The 25,782-nt window shown below is 38.7% G+C and overlaps 1 protein-coding gene, 1 non-coding gene and 1 pseudogene across 3 annotated transcripts in view; 1 reads left to right on the forward strand and 2 right to left on the reverse strand.

Annotated features, from left to right (window-relative positions):
- Window positions 1-55: 55 nt before the first annotated feature.
- Window positions 56-5,063, reverse strand: LOC146655660 (neuropeptides capa receptor-like; annotated as a pseudogene). The gene is made up of 5 exons (XR_014914394.1): window positions 5,043-5,063; window positions 3,514-3,735; window positions 3,256-3,433; window positions 2,678-2,997; window positions 56-452 (listed from the first exon to the last, which is right to left on the reverse strand). The product of XR_014914394.1 is annotated as a neuropeptides capa receptor-like (transcript).
- LOC146655661 (ATP-binding cassette sub-family C member 2-like) overlaps window positions 4,802-25,782 on the reverse strand; it is a 33,370-nt gene continuing 12,389 nt past the window's right edge. Inside the window, exons 9-32 of the mRNA XM_085428157.1 lie at window positions 24,804-24,981; window positions 24,142-24,396; window positions 23,672-23,737; window positions 23,365-23,502; window positions 23,137-23,283; window positions 22,973-23,057; window positions 22,789-22,855; window positions 22,510-22,636; window positions 21,402-21,578; window positions 21,024-21,191; window positions 19,006-19,189; window positions 18,639-18,774; window positions 18,433-18,535; window positions 18,128-18,347; window positions 16,569-16,723; window positions 14,599-14,754; window positions 14,296-14,495; window positions 14,063-14,189; window positions 13,845-13,946; window positions 12,587-12,730; window positions 9,514-9,672; window positions 9,261-9,427; window positions 8,850-9,044; window positions 4,802-6,349 (exon numbers count right to left, since the gene is read on the reverse strand). Coding sequence (XP_085284283.1) covers window positions 6,220-6,349; window positions 8,850-9,044; window positions 9,261-9,427; window positions 9,514-9,672; window positions 12,587-12,730; window positions 13,845-13,946; window positions 14,063-14,189; window positions 14,296-14,495; window positions 14,599-14,754; window positions 16,569-16,723; window positions 18,128-18,347; window positions 18,433-18,535; window positions 18,639-18,774; window positions 19,006-19,189; window positions 21,024-21,191; window positions 21,402-21,578; window positions 22,510-22,636; window positions 22,789-22,855; window positions 22,973-23,057; window positions 23,137-23,283; window positions 23,365-23,502; window positions 23,672-23,737; window positions 24,142-24,396; window positions 24,804-24,981 — 3,586 coding nt within the window. The 3' untranslated portion in view covers window positions 4,802-6,219. The remainder of the gene's footprint in view (window positions 6,350-8,849; window positions 9,045-9,260; window positions 9,428-9,513; window positions 9,673-12,586; window positions 12,731-13,844; window positions 13,947-14,062; window positions 14,190-14,295; window positions 14,496-14,598; window positions 14,755-16,568; window positions 16,724-18,127; window positions 18,348-18,432; window positions 18,536-18,638; window positions 18,775-19,005; window positions 19,190-21,023; window positions 21,192-21,401; window positions 21,579-22,509; window positions 22,637-22,788; window positions 22,856-22,972; window positions 23,058-23,136; window positions 23,284-23,364; window positions 23,503-23,671; window positions 23,738-24,141; window positions 24,397-24,803; window positions 24,982-25,782) is intronic.
- trnai-uau (transfer RNA isoleucine (anticodon UAU)) lies at window positions 5,245-5,338 on the forward strand. The gene is made up of 2 exons: window positions 5,245-5,282; window positions 5,303-5,338. It is a non-coding gene; the product is annotated as a tRNA-Ile (tRNA).

Consider the following 25,782-nt stretch of genomic DNA (forward strand, 5'->3'; position numbering starts at 1 on the left):
TTTTTTTTCTCCAAAAAAACAAAACAAAACAGCAAGCTATGATACAATAGACTGCAACATCATGATTAGGAAACAGTTATCATTTTCTGTTCCTGAAAATATACATTTTTGAATTGTGTCCTGTTGGCTAATAAATCCAGAACCTGTTTGCAGAGGGAGGAACTCACACCTAGTGTTGAGAGTTTTTGCACTGCAGTCTGTGGGTTGTGTCAAAGGCAGTGAAATCCAGTAAAAGCACATATAAATAAAACTCCTTATTTTCCAGGTGTTTCAGGGCTGTATGAACCAGTGATGAGATGGCATCATACTGGTAGAGGTCCACAGTGACATCAGTGGAGTTCTTTACGTGGGACACTTCATGACAGTCAGTGCGAGGTCAGTAGTTATTCAGGGCTGTCACTGTCAACTTTTTGAATAATAGTGGCAGTCTTAAGCCAGGTCTGTACTGATGCCTGTGAGAGAGAGAAGTATTCAGGATGTCAGTCAACACCTCTGACAGTTTATGTTCACAATCTGTCAGTGCCTATCCAGGATTATTGTCAGGGTTAGAGTGCTATGGAATCAAGATCCTCAGACAGAGATGGGTTGCTGGGGAAGTGTTCACGTTTAGTGTTTTAGTCTGTGATGCACCTAATGCCTTTTGCAAGTGTGCCTTGAGCTGTAAAGAAGTGCCCCTTAATCATCTGGGTATATGTGGCTTTCCCCCTTCTGATGTTCATTTGGTAAATGGTAAATGGCCTGTATTTGTATAGCACTTTTTTACTAGTCCCTTAGGACCCCAAAGCGCTTTACACATCCAGTCATCCACCCATTCACACACACATTCACACACTGGTGATGGCAAGCTACACTGTAGCCACAGCCACTGCACTGACAGAGGCGATTTGATGTTATGTTTCTATGCATCTGTTGTTAGAGTTACCAGATGTTTGTAAGGTTAACGTGGATCAAAGACTATACAGTTACTAAATCTGAAAAATAGTATAAAATTTTGATACATCTAAAATACATACACCAACTCAAAGTATGTAGGTTACAGGTTTGGCATTGAAGGACAAGTACACTGTATTTATTTGGACATCGTTTTGCAAATTTTGTAAAAGCATAAATAGAAACTTTAAAAAAAAAAATCCTATTAGAGCATAGTTTTGGACACTTCTTAACTATTTGATCAGTAAATTTATTATTATTGAAACCCTTAGGTGTACAGGCTCCTGCGTATATAGTAGAGCCAATGAGACCTTATAACTTCAGCCGGTCTCTCCAATCATCTGATCAGGGTATCCAGTTATTTTAACACCAGACGTTGAGGTTTTGGCACCTAAACTCTGGAACAGCCTCCTTCATCCTATTAATTTAGCTTAATTAAAAAGACTACTGAAAACTAATTTCTATACCTTACCCTTTCTCTGATTTTTTGCCCATTATCTGTGGCATTTTGTTCTTCTAATACATGTGTATAAGAGTGTGTATGCAAAAATGAATAAAAGACTGAAAAGTAATTGTGTGTTTTTATGCTAAGTGGTTTAACAAACAAAGAAAAAATTCCTCTAAAAATGGTCAGGTACAAGGGCTAAACTGAAAATGAGTGAAAAAGCAGCCAATTTCCAATAAAAAAGTGTATCATGACTAAACGGAAGCCTTGTGCACTAAAATGTCATATAAATCAACATCATGCTTTGTCCAGGAACACAATACATCCACAGGTTATACTTCAGTGAGTCTATATTTATAGAATGCTGATCGGTGAGGTTTCAGTCAAGTCAGGTCTCCTGGTGTTTGGTTGTCTTGGCAACACAAACTTGACTCGTGTGCTCCAAAGAATAAAACATAAACATATTTGAAAAAAACATATATTTATAAAGCATTAAACATACAACAAGGGTCTCAAAGGTCTGAAATATATATATATATATATATATATATATATATATATATCCTGCGTGTTGTGAAATTTACAGACAAATTGACTTATTTTAAAAATGTAGGAATAGTCAAGCCAGTTTTAAGCAGTTTTCTGAGAAGAAAACACATAATCATGTGTAATCAGCGCTGCCAGAAAGCAACACATGTATGACTCATTTAGGGAGTTACCTTTTCTTAAAAATAAAAACAAAAAAACAGTTAAAGTCAAGTGCAGCATCAGCTATGCATACAAGCGCATGAATCTTCTCCATGTTGAAAAATGAATATGTCACACCTGTAACAAACTTCAATATTAATCTTATTCAACATATATTTTAAACTTCTTTATAACAGCAGACTCATAAATATTTTTTTTGGTAATCATTTGCAAATGCTGTGTTCTAAATTTATATACAAATGTAAGACTGCACACCACAACGTGAGCTTTACACCAGTTGCTGTAAAATCATTTTCTTCTGTAGCTACACAAAAAAGGACTCTAAAAATGTGAATTCCACACGTACTGTAGAAAGAGTCAATCATTTTACCATATTTACAAAAAGACTCAGAAAACCTTGAGCAAGAGAAAGAAATGAAAGGAGGCAGTGATACAATAGCATGAAAGAGTATAGCACAGAATTCAGAGCGCTAATCAGTGCAGCTCATACTGAAAAGAGGCTTTCATGTTTATCCCCATAACGTCCACTCCTCTTATCTGATTTTTAGCCACTATATTGAAATTTCTTTTCACATTTTTCTTCACAGAATTTACCATCAATCCTCTCTTTGGCTGTCACGTTTGCTTCTTCTGCAGACCTCTGTCTCAACTGAGACGTGAGCCCATAGGTCCAGTAGCAGTGAGGTCTGAGCTTACCCAGGGTTCTCCAGCATGCCCTGCGAAATGTGTGGGAGGAAATACAGAACAACAGGGGGTCCAAAGCACCGTTGATATACCACAGTGGGAGGGACAAATACGATTTCAAGATTGTTTAAATGGAAAGGACCGTGTCGGACCACACAACCACGTAAACCTGCATAAGTGATGAGGCGATATCAGGAAAGTTGCAAACAAAAAAGCCACCACAGCTGCACCTGAAAAGCAGAACAGAGAGAGTGTTGATAAGTCAACATTCTGAAATGATTTTTAATAGTACACTAATGTAATTCATTTGCATATAAACTGGAGTAATTGCAGGACAGCAAAGCTGTTTATGATTGTCTCATTGATTAGATAAAGAAGAGCAGTGTCCTGTACTCTTCTGCCATTACTGAAGCCACTGCTTTATAGATTGACCTGGTATGTGTCCTTCAAAGCAGTAATAGGATTTTAAACTTTTTTTTATCGCTCACCCATTAGTTTTAGAGCTCTCTTTTCATTTACAAGCAGTTTCCCATTCTGGTGACACTTGATTGTTCACCTTCCTTCTGGATCCTGTGGCATAAGACCCATGTTTGTCCTTTGATGGCTATTCTTCCTCAGGTAGTGCAGGATGAGCATATAAAGAGTAAGGATGGACACTAGTGGGACCTGTTATTGGAGAGGCCTGTTAGGTCCCTTTGTTTTACGTTGACACAAAAACATAACCTGTTAAATGGTACTCGTCTCACCAGAAAGAAGAACCCGGCTCTCAGAAGTAAGGCGCCTTTGTAGATATGCGCAGGATCTGGCTCTGTCATCTCACACATGGTAGAAACTTGGAAGGCATCTTCTTGAGTGGTAGCTGTGTAGTCCAGGATGCAAGCGCGTGCCTGGTCATAGACCAGTGCAAAGGGGACAGCAGAGACCAGAGAAATCATCCATACTGACACAAGGCACGGCACTCGAGACCTCTTTTAAAAAGACAAGGGAAGGAAAATTAGTTTATTAACTCTTCTTTACATGATACAAAAATAGAGATGGCAACAGTAAACGTATTCAGTACCTTGTTCTTTCTCTGCGTATTTTATTTATTATGCTGCTGGATACATGCTTTACTTTCCATTGATTTATAAACAAAATTTTAAACTTAATCAGCTCTGAGTACAGATGATCAACAGTCATTGAACAGTCATTAGAAAGGGTTATTTGTATTCAGGTTATGTCATTTTTTCAATAAGCCTTTTTTTAAATACAAATCCTGGAATATTTATTATTTCCATAATGTCAAATAAACAAATAAAAGGCATTTTTGTACTTGTCTCTCTAAAAATGTCTACTGATTTTGCTTAAAGAAAGGAAGGAATAAATCTGCAGCTGGGACACACAATTTTTTACATTTAATTATGTTTTAGAACTATTTTCAATTGCTGATGATTGAGTTATTGCAGCAAACCATGCAATTATAGTTTTGTATAGTTTCTCACTCATCACTCTCTGCAAAATGTTAGACATAAAATTGGGAAGTGATGCAAAAATAAATCCCCTGAAGCCACAGATGATGGGGGTGGTGGAGTGGCTAAAACAGCAGGAGAAATCAGATTTTTCTTTTTTCTTCAGCTTAAATAACCAATTTGTGTGTTTGCTAAATAATAAGAAGACAGGGAGAGATTGTGTGCATATAATTGGATAAGCCAGCTTAATAGCTTCCTTTCAATTGTAAAATAATAATAATAATAATTTAATTTCCTTTTAAAAAATTCATATTGAAATCTACTGTCACCTACAAAATCTTTGTAAAACACACTGGAGATAAAAAGAAGCTTAACATTAGGATATTGTAAGGCATTCATAAATGGATAAATTGAATCAGTAATGCTGATAAAACACTTTAACTAAGTACTTGCAGAGAAAATATGCTGTAAAGGTCAATATTCTAAAAATATACCAATTAGAAACCTTTAAAGTATACTGTAATTATGTCAAACATGTCTTTCAGTTCAATATGAAGCTGACATACATGCTCTTTACAACCCGTAACATGACCAATAAGCTAATATATAATTTAAAACCAAACTAATGACTATTTTAAGGCTATAATATGCAACTGAAAGTCTCTATTTAAAGGTAAAGGCTATTTGATGAGTAGTACAGACTCACCTTCTAGGGAAAAGATGCAGGATGAAGACTGGCAGCAGGCTTCACAAGCAAAAAAACAAGTCTTTGGTCTCTCCTTCCCTCAGTGAGTCTTATTCTTTCTCTCTGCGTCTTGCTCACTTACCCTCTTTCTCGCTTCCTTCATCTCCCTCTCTTATGACACACACACACAAACACACTCCCAGATGGTCACAAGACTGACTAGTAGAAATTTAGCAGTGGCTAAAAACAGCTGCTTCATGTAAAAATAGTGTATGTAGAATAGCCACAAAACAATCAGTGTACAAAAAGTATGTTTTTAATTCAATATGGAAAATAATTCATGTGCTCCAGTGGCGCAATCGGTTAGCGTGCGGTACTTATATGACAGTACATTGTAGAGCAATGCCGAGGTTGTGAGTTCGAGCCTCACCTGGAGCAGTCTTTCCACATTTTTTTTAAGTGCTATCCTATTCTACATGCTGAAAAAACCCCATTAATTAGAATAAAGTGCAACAAAACAAAAAAATAACTAAAGGCAGATAAATGGATGAATAAATATACATCAAGTATAGTTCTTCATACTTTAGAGACACATGTATTCCAATTCCCCTGCTTTGTTGTCTTGTGCAAACAACTCTTTTCATTCTCTTTGCTCTTCTCCTCAATATATTGTCTCATATCACTTAATTACAGCAGTAGGTCATATCTGCTTTTGGATCTTACACTGTAATAGAAAAAATTGAAAATATTATCTGGTTGTCACCAACATCACTCTTCATGCACTCAGCATGTGGAAATAGCACTATTATTATGTTAATAAGCAAAACATAACAGAATGACAGTTGATGTTGGCATGAAATTAAAGGAATTTCAAAGTAAAAATCTAAAAAATTGTAGAATGGAGTTTGCAACCAATACAGGATAGAGCAATGGTGGCCAATTAATTCCCCAAGCAGGCACATGAGAAACTGAGTCTGCCTCCCTTCACAACAGCCCTCCTCATCAGAGCCTGTTTCTTATTTGGTCCCTTGGGAAAATCAGTTTCCCACCACTGTATAGAGTGTTACCCAACATATGCTACAACAACTGCAAAAGAAGCCCAGACGAGTTTTTATGTGACCCTCAACCTCCTGTAATCACACCTTACACTAGACATTACACTTTTGTTTTGTATCTTTCATTTTTTGTGTGTTTTTTTTTCCAACAGCTATCCTAATTTAAAAAAAAAAAAAAACAATCTCACAACACAATTAGTACATTTTATGGAACCTGAAACCTGAAACTGTTGGAGCTAAATCATATATAAAACAAGTACAAAGTTATAAATGTGTGCTGCTTTCTAGTGTTATCCCAGCATCCTTTGCCATGGCGTAGAAATGACCTTCTTTTTCAAGCATGTTGTTCGGCGAATCAAATTCCACTATTTTTCCAGCATCAAGCACCATTACCCTGTAGGGTAGAAGCACAGACTTTAATAGTAATCCAATGAGTAATGTCCATACTGTCTAGCATAAGGGAATGCTTTGGTGTTCCCCAGCCACCTCCTCCAACTTATCTGGGGAACACCAAAGCATTCCCAGGCCAGCTGAGAGACATGATCTCTCCAGCATGTGCTGGATCTACTTTGGGGCCTCCCTCCTTTTGATGTGGAGGAGTAGCAGCAGTACTCGGAGCCCCTCTCCAATGACTGCACTTTTCATCCTATCTTAAAGAGAGAGCCCAGCCACCCTTAAGAGAAAGCTTAAGACTCATGACAATAGGTGAGGTTGGGGACATAGACTGACTGCTAAATCGCTAGGTTTGCTTTAAAGCTCAGCTCTCTTTTTACTACTACAGACCTAAGTAGCATCTACATCACTGCAGCATCACCCCCAATCCATCTGTCAGTTTCTCACTTCACTTGTGAACAACACCCAGAGAAACGTATACTTTTTATTCTGGCTCAGGCTAAACACTCTTTTCTGCCTGAGGCCTATGGCCACAGACTTGGAGTGGTACATTCACACCACTTCACACTTCGCTGTAAACTAACAGGACTACAGAATAAAGATCTGGTCCACTGTTCCCCAAACAGGACGAAAACCACATTGCTTATCCTGAATCCAAAGATCCAAGAGAAGTATGAACTCTCGTTTCCAGTAATAATGATAATGGATTGCATATATATAGCGCTTTTCTAGGCACCCAAAGCGCTTTACAATTCCACTATTCATTCACACACTGATGGAGGTAAGCTGCAGTTGTAGCCACAGCTGCCCTGGGGCAGACTGTAGGGTAGGTTTAAGTGTCTTGCCCAAGGACACAACGACCAGGACAGAGAGAGCAGGAGGATCGAACCGGCAACCTTCCGGTTACAGATGAGCTTCCCAATCCCTTGAGCCACGGTCGCCCCCCAGTACCCTGGCATAGACCTTCCTGGTGAGGCTGAGGACTGTGACCTCCCTTTAGCTGGAGTACACATACTAGTCCCCCTTCCTAAAGTTGGGAAACACCACCCGATTCTCCCAGTCTAGAGGCACTGCCCCAGAGCTCCACGTAACCTTGGAGAGGTGTGTAAACCAAGTCAGCGCTACAACATCTGGGGCCTTAAAGAACTCATTCAGTCTATCGATCCTGAATTGTTTAACTACCTCAGTGACCTCATCCCTAGTGATGAACAAGTCATCCCCCTCATCTTCAGACTGCATGTAAGGGGTTACAGAGGTTGACAAAGTATTCTTTCTACTATCCAAATATATCCTCAGTTGAATTCAGCAGCATCACACTCACACTATACACCGTATGAGTAGGGCATTACCCTCCTGAATTCTCTGAGGGTTTTTGAGTTTTTGCTTCAGCTAACTATGTTTTGCTTGACCTGCCAGCATCTATCAGTTAGCTCAGAAGTCCCACAAGCTAACCAGGCCCAATAGGATTCCTTCTTAAGCTTGACAACTCTCTTCACCTCTGGTCTCTACCATCTGCTTTGGGGATTACCACCACAACATGCATCAACCCCCCTAAAACCACAGCTCCATGCAAGAGCCTCAAAAATGCAGGTGCAGAACATGGTTCATTCAGACTCATTGTCTTAAGCCTCCCTCGGAGTGCTGTCAAAGCTCTGCCAGGAGTGGAAAGCTTGCAGACCGGAGCCTCCAACGTCAGGATTGTCCAGCATTATGCTCCTTTACTTGATCCAGGTAAGCTGACAGCGCAGCTCTTCTCTTCACCCAGGTGTTCAGAATATAGCTGCAGATCTGATGATATGCTTAAGAAATTGATCACCAACTTGGGACCTAGGGTTTCCTGGTTCCATGTGCACTTATGGACATACTTTGTTCAAATCTGGTGTTCGTTATGGACAACGTGTGATTTGCACAGAAGTCTAATAACAGAACATCACTTGGCGTCCGATCAGCCTACATGAGCATTAAAGCGTCTTAGTAGCATGATGTAGTCACCAGATGGGAAGGGTGCTGGGTACTCTGAACTATCATTTGTTGCATAAGCACAAACAACAGCCAGAACGTTCCCTGTTAGCTCTCATAGAGGATCTCTGAATCACTCTTCATCTGGCCCCTCTAAGGCAAAATATACAAGTTCTGGGTAAGATAATGTCCAAGTCAAGAAAAAGGAGTCAGTGAACCTTAAGTTTAGATTATTTTGTCAAATACCACTCTGGCATATTATGTATGTTTGATCAGATCATTCATACAGTCATTGGTACTACATAACGGGTTTATTTAGTGCACAATATTTCTCATTTTCTGTTGCTGGAAATAGATTCAGTCAAATTTTGAGAAATTACAATGTGTAAAAAGCAAAATTAATTGTGGTTGATTCCTTGTCATGCACATAAATTATGTGCATGAGAAGGAAGGGTTGGAAAAGAAAGAAATTTGACCCTGACAGAAATAAAATAAGGTAGGGCACATCATCCAAAAATGTTAAGGGAAAAGGTATAACTCACCTAGAGCTGTCCATGATACTGTGCAGGCGGTGGGCGATGGTAAGGACTGTGCAGTCTGAGAACTCTTTGCGGATGGTGTTCTGAATCAGGTTGTCTGTCTCCAGGTCAACAGCTGCTGTGGCTTCATCCAGAATTAGGATACGTGACTTTCTCAGGAGAGCTCGGGCCAGACACAGCAGCTGCCTCTGCCCAACACTGGAAAGATTGTATTAAAGTATTGATATCTTAAGAGGGTTTTTGTAGCGCAAAAGAAAAAAGTAAACCACAAATGACACTCATGTGTTCAAATACAATTAGGGTTTATGTAAGTTTTGCAGAACATTACATAAGGTTTAGAATAACGAACTGTACAAAACTTATACTTATATATAACTTATACCCAGAGGCCGTATTGTTAATTTTATTACCCACCTGAGGTTTTCTCCTCCCTCTGCCACTTTATGCTGTAATCCTTCCTGCAGCCCTGATACATAGCTCTTTAGATGAGAGAGCTCCAGCACTCTCCAAATCTCCTCATCGCTGAACTTGTCAAATGGATCCAGGTTCATCCTCAGTGACCCCGAGAACAAAACGGGATCCTGTGCACACGGGATTACAAATATCAGTGTACTTTTAGAAATATCAAACTCTTTGACAAGGTTATTGTTTATATTTATGTGTATACCTGTGGTATAATTGTGAGTCTGTGTCTCAGGTCGTGCAGGCCTATTGTAGCAATATCTACATCATCAATGAGGATGCGACCTTCAGCAGCTTCAATAATTCTAAACAGGCAGTTGGTAAGACTTGATTTCCCAGCTCCTGTGCGACCAACAATACCGATCTGAATGCAGTGAGAGAAAACACATAAGATCAAAATAACAGCTGGCACATATTTGAAGAAAAAAAAAAAATCTACACACTTTTCTTTCTGGATATAAATTGTATTTAACAGTATAGCAATAAATAATGCAATAATAAGCAAATATACTCAGTCTGTACTTAGTTTGTAAAAGATCTTAGACATTTCAGTAATGTTACAGAAAGAAGCAACATTTTTCAGAGGTAGCAGATATTTTACAGTGCTTATAGTCATCACTGCTATTTGTAGTAATTCAGTGAAATATGTTATTGCAATGCAGACAGTCTTTACTCAGTTTTACTTTGACACCAATATTTCAACGTTGTCAGTGTTTGAGTTTACTCCAATCCATTGGGGACTCTGTTGTCCTATTGGGAGACTTCAGTGCACACGTGGGGAACAACAGGGAGACCTGGAGGGGCGTGACTGGGAGGAACAGCCTCCTGGATCTGAACCTGAGCGGTGTTTTGTTGTTGGACTTCTGTGCAAACCACAGTTTGGCCATAACAATCACCATGTTCTAACATGTGCATGTAGCACCAGGATTCTCTGTGCAGGATTCTCTAGGCGACAGGTCGATGATTGATTTTGTAATTGTATCACCAGACCTGTGGCCATATGTTCTGGACACTCAGATAAAGAGAGGGGCTGAGCTGTCAGCTGATCACCATCTGATGTTGAGTTGGATCAGGTGGCATAGAAGGATGCTGGACAGGCCTGGTGCACCTAAATGTATACTTAGGGTGTGCTGGGAATGCCTAGAAGAGGCCCCAGTCTGCGAGATCTTCAACGCACACCTCCAGCAGAGCTTCAGGACATTGAGTCTGAAGGGACCATGTTCAGCATGCTGAAGCTGCTGCAATGAGCTGTGGCCACAGGGTGGTTGATGCCTGTGGGACTTAAGGGGCAGCTGATAGGTACCGACAGACCAAGCAGAATGCAGCTCGGGCAGTGGCTGAAGCAAAAACTCGTGTACGGAAGGAGTGCAGAGAGACCATAGCAAAAGACTTTCGTACCGCCTTGAAGAGATTCTGGCAAACTGGCAGGCAAATCAGGAGGGGGAAAAAGGTGCTCTAGCTGCACTATGTATACTGCGGTTGGAGCGCTGCTGACTTCGACTTAGAAAATTGTCGGGCGGTGGAAGGAAAACTTCAAGGACCTCCTTAATCCCACTGGTATATCTCATCTGGGGACAAAGGGGATGACCTGCCAATCACTGGGACGAGGTCACTGAGTCAGTTAAACAACTTCTTGGTGGCAGAGCCCCTGGGGTGGATGAGGTATGCCCTGAGTTCCTGAAGGCTCTAGATATTGTAGGGCTGTCCTGGTTGACACACATCTACAATGTTGCGTGGACATCAGGGGTGGTACCTCTGGATTGATAGATGGTTCCCATTTTTAAGAAGGGGGACCGGAGGGTTTATTTCAGTTATGGGGGATCACACTCCTCAGCCTCCCCGGGAAAGTCTATGCCAGGGTGCTGGAAAGAAGGGTCTGTCTGTTAGTCGAACCTCGGATACAGGAGGAACCATGCGGTTTTCGTCCTGGTTGTCGAACACAGGACCAGCTCTTTATCCTCTCAAGGATACTTGAGTGTGCGTGGGAGTTTGCCCAACCAGTCTACATGTGTTTTGTGGACGCGGAGAAGGCATTCGACCGTGTCCCTTGGAGTGTCCTGTGCTCCAGGAGTATGAGATCCTTGGCCCATTGCTACGGGCCATTCAATCCTTATACAACCGTTGCAAGAGTTTGGTCCGCATAGCCGGCAATGTCAGGCTCGTTCTTGTTTGGTGATGGGCTCTGCCAGGGCTGCTCTTCTGTTCATAATTTTTATGGATAGAATTTCTAGGCGCAACCAAGTGATGGAAGGCTTTCACTTGGGTGGTCTCAGAATCTCATCTCTGCTTTTTGCAGATGATGTGGTTCTGTTGGCTTCATCGGGTAATGGCCTCCAGCTCGCACTGGAACAGTTTGCAGCCGAGTGTGAAGCGGTGGGAATGAAAATCAGCACCTCCAAATCTGAGGCCATGGTCCTCAGCAAGAAAGCAAAGACCCAGGAAACCATGGAGAGATTATATCTCTTGGCTGGCCTGGAAATGCCTTGGTGTTCCCCTGGATAAGCTAGAGGAGGTGACTAGGTAGAGGGAGGTCTGGGCTTCTCTGCTTAGGCTGCTGGCCCCGCGAATCGGTCCTGGATAAGCACAAGAAGATGGATGGATGGATGGATGTATTGATAGCAATGCTGAATATTCCGGCCTAGCAAAAAAAGTTTGGGAACAACTGCCCATAGACTAGTTACATGTTTACATATCACAGCTGATTATAATATACAGTAATACACATAATGTATAAATTAAAAGAAAAACTGATAGTTCACATTATTTTACAGTTTAATTATATGTAATTACTGTCAACACAGATTGATCTGTGGCATCTTTCTTGAGTAACTGATTAATAGATTGGTCTATAAAACATAAAAAAAAAAACCCCAAACAATAGAATGTCAATGTCTTACAGCACAAAGTCCAAATTACAAATTTCAACATAATAGCTTTTCTAAACTCAAATAAAAAATGATGTGCAGGTCTGTATCTGGAAGCTACATTTTAGATACAGTTGGCCAATGTCAGCCAGCAGAAAGCTTGCACACGTTGTTAATAGTTAACCTTTTAAATTAAAAAATAGTGGTACAATTTTATATATTATGGATTTTTCAATGAGGGAGAAAAAATCTTCCCAATGATTTAATGTCCATCCAATTTTTTTCTTTTTCTTTTTTAGCAGTGCATGCTTTTGTATCTTTGGTGAATATGATATCAGATACAGTAAAACCTATAACTTTTACAGGAACTTTATACATATATGGAGACTCTCCCTCTCACGCTCACACACACACCTTCTCAGTGCTGTTGATGTCACAACTGATTCCATGCAGCACTAAATCCAATTCAGGTCTGTAACGGACTTTGTAGTTCTCAAAATGCACTCTTCCTGCCTCTGGCCACATCTGTGGAGGTCGAGTGTCAGTTACCCAGTCAGCCTGTAACAACAGAAAAAGAAGCAGAACGCATGTGTAATATAATACAAAAGCTATCAAATTGAGCTAAGTTAGCTCTTTTATATGTTGTGCATTAATATTCAAACCAAGATAAATAAGAAACAAAATTATACAGACACCATACATACAGACATGCACACATTACACCACTAAAATAAAGGAAAAAAAGAAAACTTAAAAAGACGTCACACTTGGTAAAAAATTAAATAGCTCAAATGAAAATATGCAACCAAGATTAACAATCAAGGCCAAGTGTACATGTGCAATGTTATATTCTAAATCAGATTAAATTCAGTATGAACATCATGATGGGATGTGCTAATCAGTGGAGCTCTGGTGCCATTATGAATAAACAACCCAACTCAAATATAACAGGTGGAGTTCAAACATGTGAACTCAAATGTTAGTGAAACATAAAATGAAATTGTTGCATCAAAATCTCGTTTGTTTGACAATTATCTGAATCGTTATCAGTAATATGTTAAGAAACAGTGGAGAAACAGCAGCTGGGAATAAAAGTATTATCACTGTACAGTGAGCAAATATTGCAGTTGATGTCGCACACAAGCTTATTAGATTCCCGTTAAACTGTCAAAGTTACAATAAACTCACAGCCTGTAGAAATCCTAAAATTCATGTCCTATTTAAGAAAACAGTAGATTTTGATTTAACCAAAGTATAAATAATGTCATATGGCAGCATGGTCGTTAACACTGTTGCCTCACTGCAAGAAAGTCCTGAGTAAGACTCAAGCATCTGGCTGGGACCTTTCTTTGTGGAGTTTGCATGCTCTCCCCATATCTGTGTGGGTTCTCTCTGGGTACTCTGGCTTTCTCCTACAGTCCAAAGATATGCAGTTACTGGGGTATGGTCAATTGGAGATTCTAAATTTCCCACAGGTATGAATATCAGTATGAATGGATGTCTGTCTTTTGTGTTATCCCTGTTTCAGATTGGCGACACATCCAGGGTGTATCACCCTCACGCTAGGGTAGCTGGGATAGGCTCCAGCACCCCCGTGACCCAGATAAGGATAGACTGAAGAGAATGGATGAATGGATAAATAATGTCTTGCTCACAAAGTATTTCTACATGCCTCGTTCTTAAGCTGAGTGTATTCGTTCACTCTCTCCACAGCTACAATATTGGTCTCCAGCTCTGAGGTCATCCTCACCAGCCAGTTGAGGGTCTGGGTTACCTGCAGAACCCCAACAGGAGAGAGGTCTGTGTTTACATTATTCCTGCATTTTAGTGTTACCGCATACATAAACACTGATGAAATAAGGATAAATTCTGAGTGTTTTTGTGACTGACATTAAGGGCATATGATACAGATAGGCCAACCACATTACTGTCAATAGAATCTCTGGAAATGACAGCAAACAGAGCAGCAAAAAACACCACCAGGTTTCCAACAAACTCCAGACGTATGGCCAGCCATCTGTCAAGAAAACAAACCCCACAAATATGCACACAAACAAATTTTAGGGTCTCATCATTTAGCATCACATACTTATCTGTATTTGGTACACTGTTCAATGTCTGACCTGTCAGACACGATCCGCAGATAGATACTTTTGAGGTTCTCATCTATAGTTACTTCATTGTGTTTAAGAAACCTTTCTTGATGCTTGTAGGCTCTTATCACTGACAGGCCGGACACCGTCTCACCAAAGTGAGAGTATATCGGTGAGCGAGACACCGAGTCCAGCCGGCGCAGCTGTCTTGAAGCGGCAATATAAAAGCGCTGGGTGTAGAGAGAAAGACAAAACAAAATCAGTTTGCATTTCATATTATAGGAAAGTTAGGTTAGCTTTTTTTACATATCTTCTTTACCTTGTTTAGCTTACCTGTACAAAGAAATAGATCAGGGCCAGAGGAATGATAACTATGGCAAAGAAAGGAGTTGCCATGCAGATGACAAATACTGTCCCCAGTACAGACATCAGACACAGAAGGCAGGAGCGCAAGGAAGCAGGAATGGCCTCATCTATGGTAAAAATGTCCTTTAGGATAATATTTGGAGAGTTAGTACTTATTTAAGTAAAACGTCAATTTTATTTATAGTGCACATAAAAACAGAAAAAATACATAATTAGCAAAATTATAAGTGTAAATAATACTAAAAGAATAAAGTCAATTATTATAAAAGCTAAAGTCAGGATATTGGAAAAAATGTCAATGATAAGTCATGGATGTTTATCAGTGACTAAACACTTTTAAAGACTTGAGTTGTTCCTGAGATTAGAGCTGTTCCAAAGAATACAGAGTCTTACTGTCATGGTCCTGGGTCATGTGACCCAGCGTTTTGTGTTTATTATTATGATTATGATTATTATGATTATTATGATTATTATTATGTATTCTGTTTGTGGTTCTGTTTGTGGTTTCGGGTTCTGTTCTTCCTCTGTTTAGTGTTTAGTCATCCCTGTCATTCCTCGTCTGTACCTTGTCTCTGAGACCAGTCTGTGTATTTCCTGTTTTACTTTGAAAGTCAGTGTCTGATGTCAGTGTGTTCAGTTTTGCACCCTCCCTGTTTTGTCATGTTAACTAGGTTCAGTCGTGTCTCCCTCCTGTGTGTAGTTTCCCTGTTTCTCTGTGTATTTATAGTGTGTGTCCTCTCGTGCTCGCCGCTGGTCTGTCTGTGTTGTCTCCCTGAGTCACTCTGTGTTACTTCCGTGCGTTTCCCCCTGCATGTCCTTCTGTGGATTAAGGTTTCAGGTTTGTTTTACTACCTTCCCCAGTTTAGGTTTCCTTTAGGTTCTGCACATCTCTGCGTAAAAGCTCGAAGAGTTGAGCGCGAACGGGCAGAAGTGTTGAGAGCGCAAGCAACACATTGCGAGCGAGCGCAAGTGCAAAAACTGAGCGAGAGGGGCTGCTATTGTGTGTGTGTATGGATAATAGCAAACAACGAAATAAATTTTTTGCACGCAGCAATGAATTTTTCTTCACTCAAAATAAATTTCTCCTCAAACTGCAACACTTGTACCTGCATTTTTTTTTACGTGCGCTCATTTTTTTTACGTGCGCTCAGAAAAGTGGCATAAAAATAATGCCATACCGCTAGCCGTGACACTTACAGCCATTCTAACGACGTAATAATTTAATGATTAATTATTTGTCCATTAAGACCCTTTTGTTGGTATAAGCAGGATGTGAGGATACAAGAGAAATTAGCTCCTTCTTCCCTTTTTCAACAAGTGGCTGAATTTAGTAACCGCAGCTAACAGAGACAACAGATCTACACACATATTACAACATTAACGCAAACAGGTTGATTTGGGACTGTGCAGATAAAACTGAAATGAATTGAACAGCATATTGATTTATTGAATATATTCATATTAAATTCATATTGACTCATAGGGAGTCATCTGATTGTTTGAGGGATTTTTCTTGATTGTTGTAAGAGCTTTACCTTTACAATACAATGTACCTTTAGTGACTGTTATTGTGTGTCAGCACCAGATAAAATTGAACTGGACTGCATACTTGAGGAGGCACTTGGGAAGAAAGCCTCTTTAAAGAATGACTTAAGGAGAGAACAATTTTAAGAATATTTAGGATTGTATTAAAAAATGTGAGATAAAGTGGGAAAAATTAAATTAAACAAGTGGATATACAACTTGCAGCAAACACAAATAAAGCCTTTTTAAAAAATTTAATGTTTAGTTTTTTCAATTTTTAGCACTGTTATTTTAGAAATGACATTAAAAACTAGTTATAATTTGTATTTGTAATCATACAAGCCACAAGAAGATAAAAATAAATATTGAAAACTATGAAAAGAATCCTTAAAAAGTGAACTACAAGACCCTACCTTTGCAAAGCGGTTGATCACTCTTCCAATAGGTGTAGTGTCAAAGAAAACCATAGGAACTCGCAGGATGTTGTTAAGAAGTCGTGAATGCAGGATACGAGATGCATCAATGGAAGCATTGGCTAGGAGCAGTGTGCCAAAGAACACAAAGAGGCCTGCAATAAAAACAAGAACGTTTCTAAATAATAGAACTACATTTTTAACAAAGACAAATCCACTGTGGACAGAACCTTGAACTTACAGTAACACTCGGGTGTGCTTTTTCCTGTCTACTGATATAAAGTGGCTGTTAATATTACAAAATAATATTTATTTTCAAAAATGCTAATTGTCATTAAGAATCTTGTTAATTGGAGACCAGACCAGGTTTGGATGTTCAGAAATTCTTAATGACAAAGTTTAGGTTGTATGAAATTCAGGGTTGCAGGGGCTGGAGCCTATGCTGCCACAGAGCAAGAGGGAAGGCACAAGCTGGACAAATCGACAGTCTGTCGCAGGGCTATAATGACAACACAAATAGTATTTTACTTTTTTCAAATTCAATTCTTATTCTTATAAAAAAAAAAATAGTTCAATCAGTAATATATGTACTGCATGTAAAGCTAAGCTCAAGATGAACCAAGGTCCAAATTGCCAGTCTTTTTACAATATAAAGCAGCTGGACTAAAACATATCACTTTGATCAATGTAATTGGTCACCCATTCACAATACGAAAGAGCAACTGTGGAACAGGGGGTTGGGAAGCGCATCTGTAACTGGAAGGTCGCCGGTTCGATCCCAGGTTCTCTGTCCTGGTCGTTGTGTCCTTGGGCAAAACACTGGTGTTGGCCAGAGGGGCCGATGGCGCAATATGGCAGCCTTGTTTCTGTCAGTCTGCCCCAGAGCAGCTGTGGCTACAACTGTAGCTTGCCTCCACCAGTGTGTGAATGAATAGTGGCATTGTAAAGCGCTATATAAATGCAATTCATTAAATGTACACACTTTTGGTGATTTTAATATCATATGAAAAGAAAAAACATACTTCAATGGTGCAAAAAAATACTGTTAAAGAACTAATAAATAACAAATGTTTTCCCTCCCTTTGTACTCCTCTCTACTTTTATACTCATCTCCACCCTCTACATCAGCCCCATCATTCCCCCAGACCGAACAGCTCTGAAGCATCCACCTTATTTTTTGTTTTGTTTTTCATTGATTTGTTTAGTTTTATTACACTTTTTTTATTACACTGAGTAGTTTAGCTTGAGAAGATTCAGTTCAGCTTAACAGAATTTTATATATAAACAAATTCCTCCTAATTATTAACATAAAAAGTTATAGGTGCCTATGCACTTTTCAGCATGAGTCCCTGTGACAAAGGACCTAACGCACACAGTGCACAAGTCCTCTAGTACAATAAAAAGACTGTTTAGGTTGTCTATATAGCGCTCTAAAAATGAGAGGATCCTAAATAACAGAGTAGGGAATTTTCCTGTCTGTAAGACATAAAGTTCCTTAACGTTAATTTGCACGAACCTGAAAATATTTGCAAATACAAAAGGAATGACTGTTTTATTACCCTGAGCCACTCCAAGAGCTCCGAACACTCCCACCCTTGTGTCCCTCTTCCAGGAAGGGTATGTCATGTTGTAGTACTCCACAGAATCACTGGTCCAGGCACTCAGCCACAAATTCTGACCGATGTAAGCAGCGTTTTGGATGAAGTAAATCAGGAAAACCATGGCAGAATATCCCCAGCCCATGGCTCGCAGGTGCTGCAGGAACACTGCAAGCTTCACCTGGAAATCAGCGCGAGACGGCACTCAGGAAACAGGCTATCATTTGTTGTAATCTTGCGCTAGTTGTACAAAAACATTTTGTTACCTGTCCTGTTTCCATAGTTTCCTTCTCTATAAGCTTCTGGCCTTTCTGTGTTTCATCAGCATTTGCAGATTTTTTAATGGAAATATTTCTTCTTAATCTGACACTAAAAAAAATAGAGGAAAAGAATGAAATGGACATTCTGCTAAAGATGCTATTTGAGACAAGCTGTTTCATTGGTTTCATCTGCAACTTTAACAAGCTCGAACCTGCCATTGCGCTGGCTGCGGCGGATGCTGTTTTCTCGCCTCAGTGTAAGAGAAACAGTGTCCTCCGAAGCACCGTCAGGTTGGGCATCGTCTCCATCTGGGATGAGCTCAAAGTCTTCTGCGTCCTGGCCCTCACCTAAATTAACAATATACATGGTGTTTTATATATATGGCAGTAATTTATGGTATTTGGGTCAATATATGAACAACATCAACACAAAGTATTCATAAAAGATGACAAAAAGAAATTTAATTCATTCATATTTGTGATGTATAATTTTAGCATAGGTTTTGGTTGTACAGCTAACAAAAACATGTGATGTGTGCAGATCATATTCCTAATATACTAAGAAAAGGTTGTAATTACCTGTTTCTGAATTTCTCTGATTGCTCTGCTCTTTGGCATATGTGTCGAGAAACTTAGAAAAAGTTCCTCCACTGGCACGAAGGTTTTCATAGGATCCAACTTCAGAAATGACTCCATTCTCCAAAACCACTATTTCATCCACGTAAGGCAGGAAGCTTATGCCATGAGTCACCAGGATACGAGTCTGTATGGTCAGAATTCACCAATCAAATAGGGTTAGTTAGGATTTACAAAAACATTGTTAAGTATTAAAGGAAAAGAAAGAAAAAAACATAAATTATGTTTAAATATGTTTATAAATTGTATTTATCAAAAAAGAGAATATGTTTCAGTTCACAGACTGAATTAACAATAATTGGTTTAATCATTTAAAAATCAGTTATAAAGCCAAACCTTTTCTAACTTGTAATTCCATTTCCGAGTGGCTTTTATTCCTAACCTTTCATAATTAGCTATTCAGTTATCCTGGTCATTTAGTGTGATATTTAGCCTATTGTAACCTCTATGTAATGCTCAGGTCCTGGGTAAAATGATGTAAAATACTACAAATTAGACGCCATGTTTTCTAAGCAAGTAACAGCTGGAATATCCTGTGCAGAAAGTATTTGTCAAGATTCCTCAGAAGAAATTAAATGGGAAATGGTCGCGTTTTTTTCACTTTAAATACTGATTTCTATTTAAAATATTAATTTTAAAGTAAAATGTTTAGCATATGGTTTTTTTTTTGATATACAATTTTTATTCGTTCAAGAATAGCATAAAACAACACAACCAAACAGAGAAGAAAGAAGAAAAAAAAACACCCCAAAAAAACCCACATCCACACAGACACACAAAAAAACATATTTTCACTCAATTACCCACAGATATAGAAAGAGAAAAAGATAAACTCCAAGAATGAATTGTCCTTTACACTTGCTTCCTATTTAACTGAGAACATCTTAATCGCAACCACCCCCCCTCAACAGTTGGGACAAATCATTTGGCAAATAAGAAAGCAAAGGGGACCAAACATTGAGAAAGAGACCCTCATTTCCTCCTAAAATAGCAGCAGTTCTTTCGTGAGGAATAACTTTAAATAATTCTCTGTACCACAACGTCACAGAGGGAGGTTTATCCTTAACCCAATTAATGAGAATACATTTCCTAGCTACCAGCAATAGTTTGTGACATAATTTGCGCTGCAAGTGATTCAATGTTAATTCTTTTGAGGGTAGGCCAAGAAGAAAGTACCCGGGGTCCCTTTGAATCAGGTTGTTAAAAATATTACTTAGTTCTTGAGATATGAAGCTCCAAAATCTTTTGATTAATTTACATTCCCAAAAGTAATGGAAAAAAGTGCCAGTTTCTTTTTGACATTTACTACAAAGATGGGAAATATGAGGTGCAATCTTATGCAAGACATTAGGAGCTATATAAAGGCGATGTATGATTTTGTATTGGGTTTCTCGCAAGCGGTTACAAGTAAAAGTGGAACTACTCATGTTAATGGCTCCTTTCCACTCCTCTTCGGTATATTGATTATTAAGATCTCTCTCCCATTTATAAATAGCGCTCAGTGTGTTGCTACTAAGAGTATATAGGAGAGAGTAAAAAGCTGAGATAAAATGAGTTCTGTCTTTTCGCTTAATAAGAAATGTCTCAATATCATCATATATAACTATTTCTGAAGACTGTGGAATTCTAGAATGAACGAAGTTACGAACCTGGAGAAAGCCAAAAAAGTGGTCTCTAGGAATATTAAAATTTGACTGCAATTGCTCAAAGTTCATCAGTGTGTTGTTTTGATACAAATCGCCAATTACCCTTAATCCCTTTTTGTGCCACTTATCGAACATGCTACAAGACATTCCTGGAACAAAACCTTTGTTTCTCAGTAAAGGAGTCAAGAATGAAGTGCAATCTTCTCTACCCAACCTTTTACGCATTTCCCCCCAGACCCTTATTGTATTATAAATGATTGGGTTATTCTTAATCCCCATTTTTAATATTGTTAGCATATGTTTTTAAGCACAAACCTTGTCTTTAAGTAATCCATTGGGTCCAATTACATTTTCAAATAGATGCTTTCCTACATGGGAGTCCACAGCAGACAAAGGGTCATCTAATAGATAGATATCAGCCTGACTGTAGACTGCTCTGGCTAAGCTCACACGCTGCTTTTGACCCCCTGAGAGATTGATACCCTGAAAAGAGAAGAAAGGAGGGGAAAAGAGACACACTCTTTTAGCCTTTCCTTTATAATCAGAAGAGCTCTTCTGTTTTGTTACTTTTTTGTCATGTATTTAAGAAACAAATATTTTACATGTGTTTATAATAAACGCCATACACAGTATTTGCATACAGGAAAAATATTTGTGTAACCAAAAACCTGAACCTTTCAAAGTGTAACTCACTTTCTCTCCAATCTCAGTGAGGTCTCCTCCAGGCAGCAGCTCAAGGTCTGGGGCAAGAGCACAGGCCTCTATGACCTTTTTGAAGTTCTCTTCCTCATGTGGAGATCCAAACAAGATATTATCCTTCAAAGTAGCATTTTGGATCCAGGCTTGCTGCGGTACAAAAGCAAGAGAACCCTGGAAAGAAACAAATTATGACTCAATTACAGATGTCTCACTACATCTGTCTTATCATAAAAAAAACCCTGGCATCCACACATTTTTATCCAGACCAAACACTACAGTGGCTAGGTGAAAAACAAATCAATTTACTGGAAATCTAAGAGAACAGTTTATTCTGTGGGTAAAATGGTTTGAGTTATAAGCAAATCATCTGCCTCCATTTCACAAAATTTGTGCAGAAATATACTTCTTTATTCAGCTGTTTTTTCCTTCAATACTGATGAGTTTAGACCAGATTATCAAAACTGGCTTGAATGAATTAGGCTGGTGATGTTTTTTTTATTTATGCATCTTTACTTTGTTTCTTAAAGTCTTTAATGTTTAATTGTTGAATTATTTTAAAAAAATTAAAATATTGTATTGTGATTGTTAAATTATACGCTTTTTGTGCTCCTTGAATGTAACTACTACTATGTAGATCACAAAACGTTTATGCTTTTCATGTAGAAATATTGTTTTCAGTGGGAGTCTATGAGTCTAAATACACTATGAACTTTTTGGGATATCCTTATCTGGATGATTGAGAATGCATAGATACTGCTATATAGAGGAATTTTATACTTTTAGTCATTAAATAAACTCAGTAAATGATTCAATCAACATTGATTTTCTCTGTATTTAAAAAACAAAAAAATAACGAACATAATTTCTTTATGGAATAATAAAGTATTCTGCCTTCGTGAAAGATGAGGGAAGGCGCTGAAGTAAAAACTGAAGCAAACTTAATTTGATTGTGCCACAGTCATGCTACATGTTGAGTTAAAAAAACAAAAAAACATTTGTGTGAACATTTGTGTTATTTTAGTTAAGACGTAATTAGATGTTATGGATTTTACATGTTTTTTTAACACACACTGATAAATACAAACGGGGAAAAAGCCATTACCATAATGTTGATAAAACCTTTGGTACTGTGCATCTCTCCAAGGAGGGCTGACATAAGAGACGACTTTCCTGACCCAACAGCTCCCACTACGGCAACCAACCGACCAGGCTCAATGTCCAAATTCACACTGGAGACACATAATAACTATACTCAATGCTGTGAACACATCAGGGGCAAATAAACAGACTTGAAAAACTTAAGCAATGCTAAAAAATCCTGGTGAACATCTCACAGTTAATTAAGTTAACTAGTAAATTGTGATGACCAACACAGACATACTCTTTCAGCAGAGGCTTTGCATCTTTTTCCCAAGCAAAGGAACCATCACATACGCTCACAGCAGTATCTAAAAAATGAACACAGACCAAGACAGAGCTTAACAGATGATCCGCACACATAAAAACTGTGACTAAGCTTCAATCTTCAGCTGTAGAACAAGTGCAAATTCTAATGGTGAACATACTGAAACTGGGGTCTTGGCGCACAATGTCACTGTCGATGTCTTCCCCTGCCAGAAACTTCTCCAGGCGCTTCTTAGACACTGCTGTCTGAAAATTCAAAGAACAGGTTAAGTTTGATGTTATCACAGGCTTGATACATGTGCGTGATGTAGCTCTGTTCACTTACTTGTACAATGGAAGCAATGAGCATGGGCAGCATGGCAAGAGGAGCTCGGAGGATGTTGAAGAGAGAGATGGAAGTAAAAGCTCTCTCAGCAGTTAACACATTATCGTTGCTCACACTAACAAATATTGCAAACGTGGCCAGAGAAACCTGCAAGTACAGACAGTTTAAGAAAAAAGGTTTCTTTACCATTTGATTCTAATCTCTGTGAAGCTCCTTGACAGAACTCACCAGAGCTGGACTGCAGCGGAAGGTAAGGATGGAGATGGACTGTAGGTAGGCAAACTTCTTCATGACTTTTAGTTCTTCCCCTCTAATGTCTTCCACCTGCTTCTGGAAGGATGGCTCCCAAGCATACAGCTTCAGAATCTGGTGGGAGACAAAAGAAAAAGACAGTGAGGAGGCAGTGAGGCAGAAGGAAGGGTGCGGCAGCAGAGCACTTATTGTTCAAGTTACTGCAGTTTCTTGAAGCATCAATGTCTTACATGTAAGGAAGGCATCTACATACACCATGAATACACTGAATAAGGGAGCTCACCTTGATCCCATTTAGAATTTCATTCATGATTTTCATTCTCTTATCTTTAAAGTTCATGTTCTCTATCTGAAAAGAGACACAATGTAGCTCATGTTAAACAGGCAATAAGACAATACTTAAAGTGTTTTGAACAGCAATTTATTCTGTGTAATTCATTAGAAACCCCCCCCCCCCCCCCCAACTTTTTCACCAGCAAGAATCATGTGCTCAGAGTTACCGAGATCACTTTTTTCACATTATAGTTAATATTAATTAAACGCCTGTATGCTGCGTCACTCAATTGTCTATCTACTTTTGAGCCTCTGAAAGTGGGCGGACTGTATCAAAAGCTATTAAACAGTCAATGCAATACTTTAGTTAAACATCTTGAATAACACTTTAAAATTTGCAGTGTAATCTCATCTTGAATTATCTTGATTTAGAATCTCGCACAGAGGTGTACAGAAGATTTGGCTAGTATTTCCCCTGACCTGGAGTTTTCTGGCCTTGGTTGCTAGCACTGCATTGGTTGGAATTATTAACACCATGACTCCCAGTCCTGCCAACACAGAAGGTCCTAACTCCAGCCACAGGAAAACAATGGATATGATGATCTGCAGAGGGCAGGACCACAGCAGGTGGATAGAGGTGGTCACATCATTGAAGCGCTGGGCATCTGCTGACATCAGGTTCACCGTTTCCCCTACTGTTGACTCCTTACGAGTGTCATTGGACACCACTAATGCCTTAGAAAAGGGATAAAAAGGGCTTATTAATTAGAAAGTGGGGTGAAAATTAAGTAAGAGAAGCATATAAGTGATATTTTGTCTTACTCTGTATGTTTTAGTACATCAACAAAGCAGGAGATGGGTCTTTGTGTCACTTTTTTTAAAACCATAATCCTACTCTAACCCTATATATTGAAAAAAGCAAAGCTGACCTTATCTAAGAAATAATGTAAATAGTTTTTCTGTGACAAGTATGCGCTGATAAAAGTTATTTATAACTGAAACATCTGACAACTGACTTAAGCAGAAAATTATGACTAGTAATTTTTTTCTTCTAATGTGTAACAGTAATTTATATTATACAGCATTTGATTTTTTTTTCACACCAATGTCAATAAATGGTGTTCTGTCACTCCTGTTTTTACCTTTTTATACACAGCAGCCATAAGTGCAGTGCGAACCTTCATCCCCAGCACATGGCAGCGCTGGAAATACTGCTGTAGGGTTAGAGACTGTAGCAGAACCACCACCATCAGCAACACTGCATACAGATAGCCCTCCCAGGCATATCTGGATTTGTCCTGAGTGAACGAGATCATCAATCTAGGAAAAACAGAAAAAAAGAAGAAAACATGCTAATCTCCAGCTTCATCTTTAGCACTTATCTAACAATGTCCTCATTTCATCCTGCCACTCCTGTTATCGGTTATGAATGACTAGTGTCAAGACATGAGGGACAGAGAGAGATTAAAGACCCCCTGCCTTCTTCTCATCACATCAGAGAGAGGGTGAAAAGGCTTAACATCCCTTTTTTTTAAAGTGATTTATAGTTTTAATCTTTATTTTTATCCTCATTTTTTATTGTTTTTTTTTTTTTGTTTAAAGATAAATCAAAATATAAGCTTGATCAATATGTTAAATGAGAAATGTAGTTTGAGTAGTGAAACAGTCTAGATTTTGTGTCTGTAGACATGATCCAACTTAGTTCTTTACCTATTGGTGTCAGCAATGTGAAGGATGTCTCTTAAATGTTCAAATGTCATGAGATCTTATAAGATAAGATAAGATAAGATAACCTTTATTAGTCCCACACGTGGGAAATTTGTTTTGTCACAGCAGGAAGTGGACAGTGCAAAAGTTATGAGGCAAAAATTAGAATACAATAAGAATAAATACAGTACACAACTGTACAGAATAGAATAAAATAAAATACTATATACAGTAGAATAAAATAAAATAAATATACAATAAGATAAAAATAGAATACAAATACAAATACTATATACAACTGAGTAAAAATACAACGATGCCAGAAAAGATTATTGCACTTAGTGTTATTGCACATGTGTGGATGTGTGTGTTTGTTCAGTTAAAGTCTTTGTTGTGGAGTCTGACAGCAGTGGG

This window comes from Rhamphochromis longiceps, linkage group LG13 (genome assembly GCF_057381845.1).
Source record: "Rhamphochromis longiceps isolate RC_006_pf linkage group LG13, R_longiceps_female_GT1.1, whole genome shotgun sequence".
In the NCBI taxonomy this organism is placed as follows: domain Eukaryota; kingdom Metazoa; phylum Chordata; class Actinopteri; order Cichliformes; family Cichlidae; genus Rhamphochromis; species Rhamphochromis longiceps.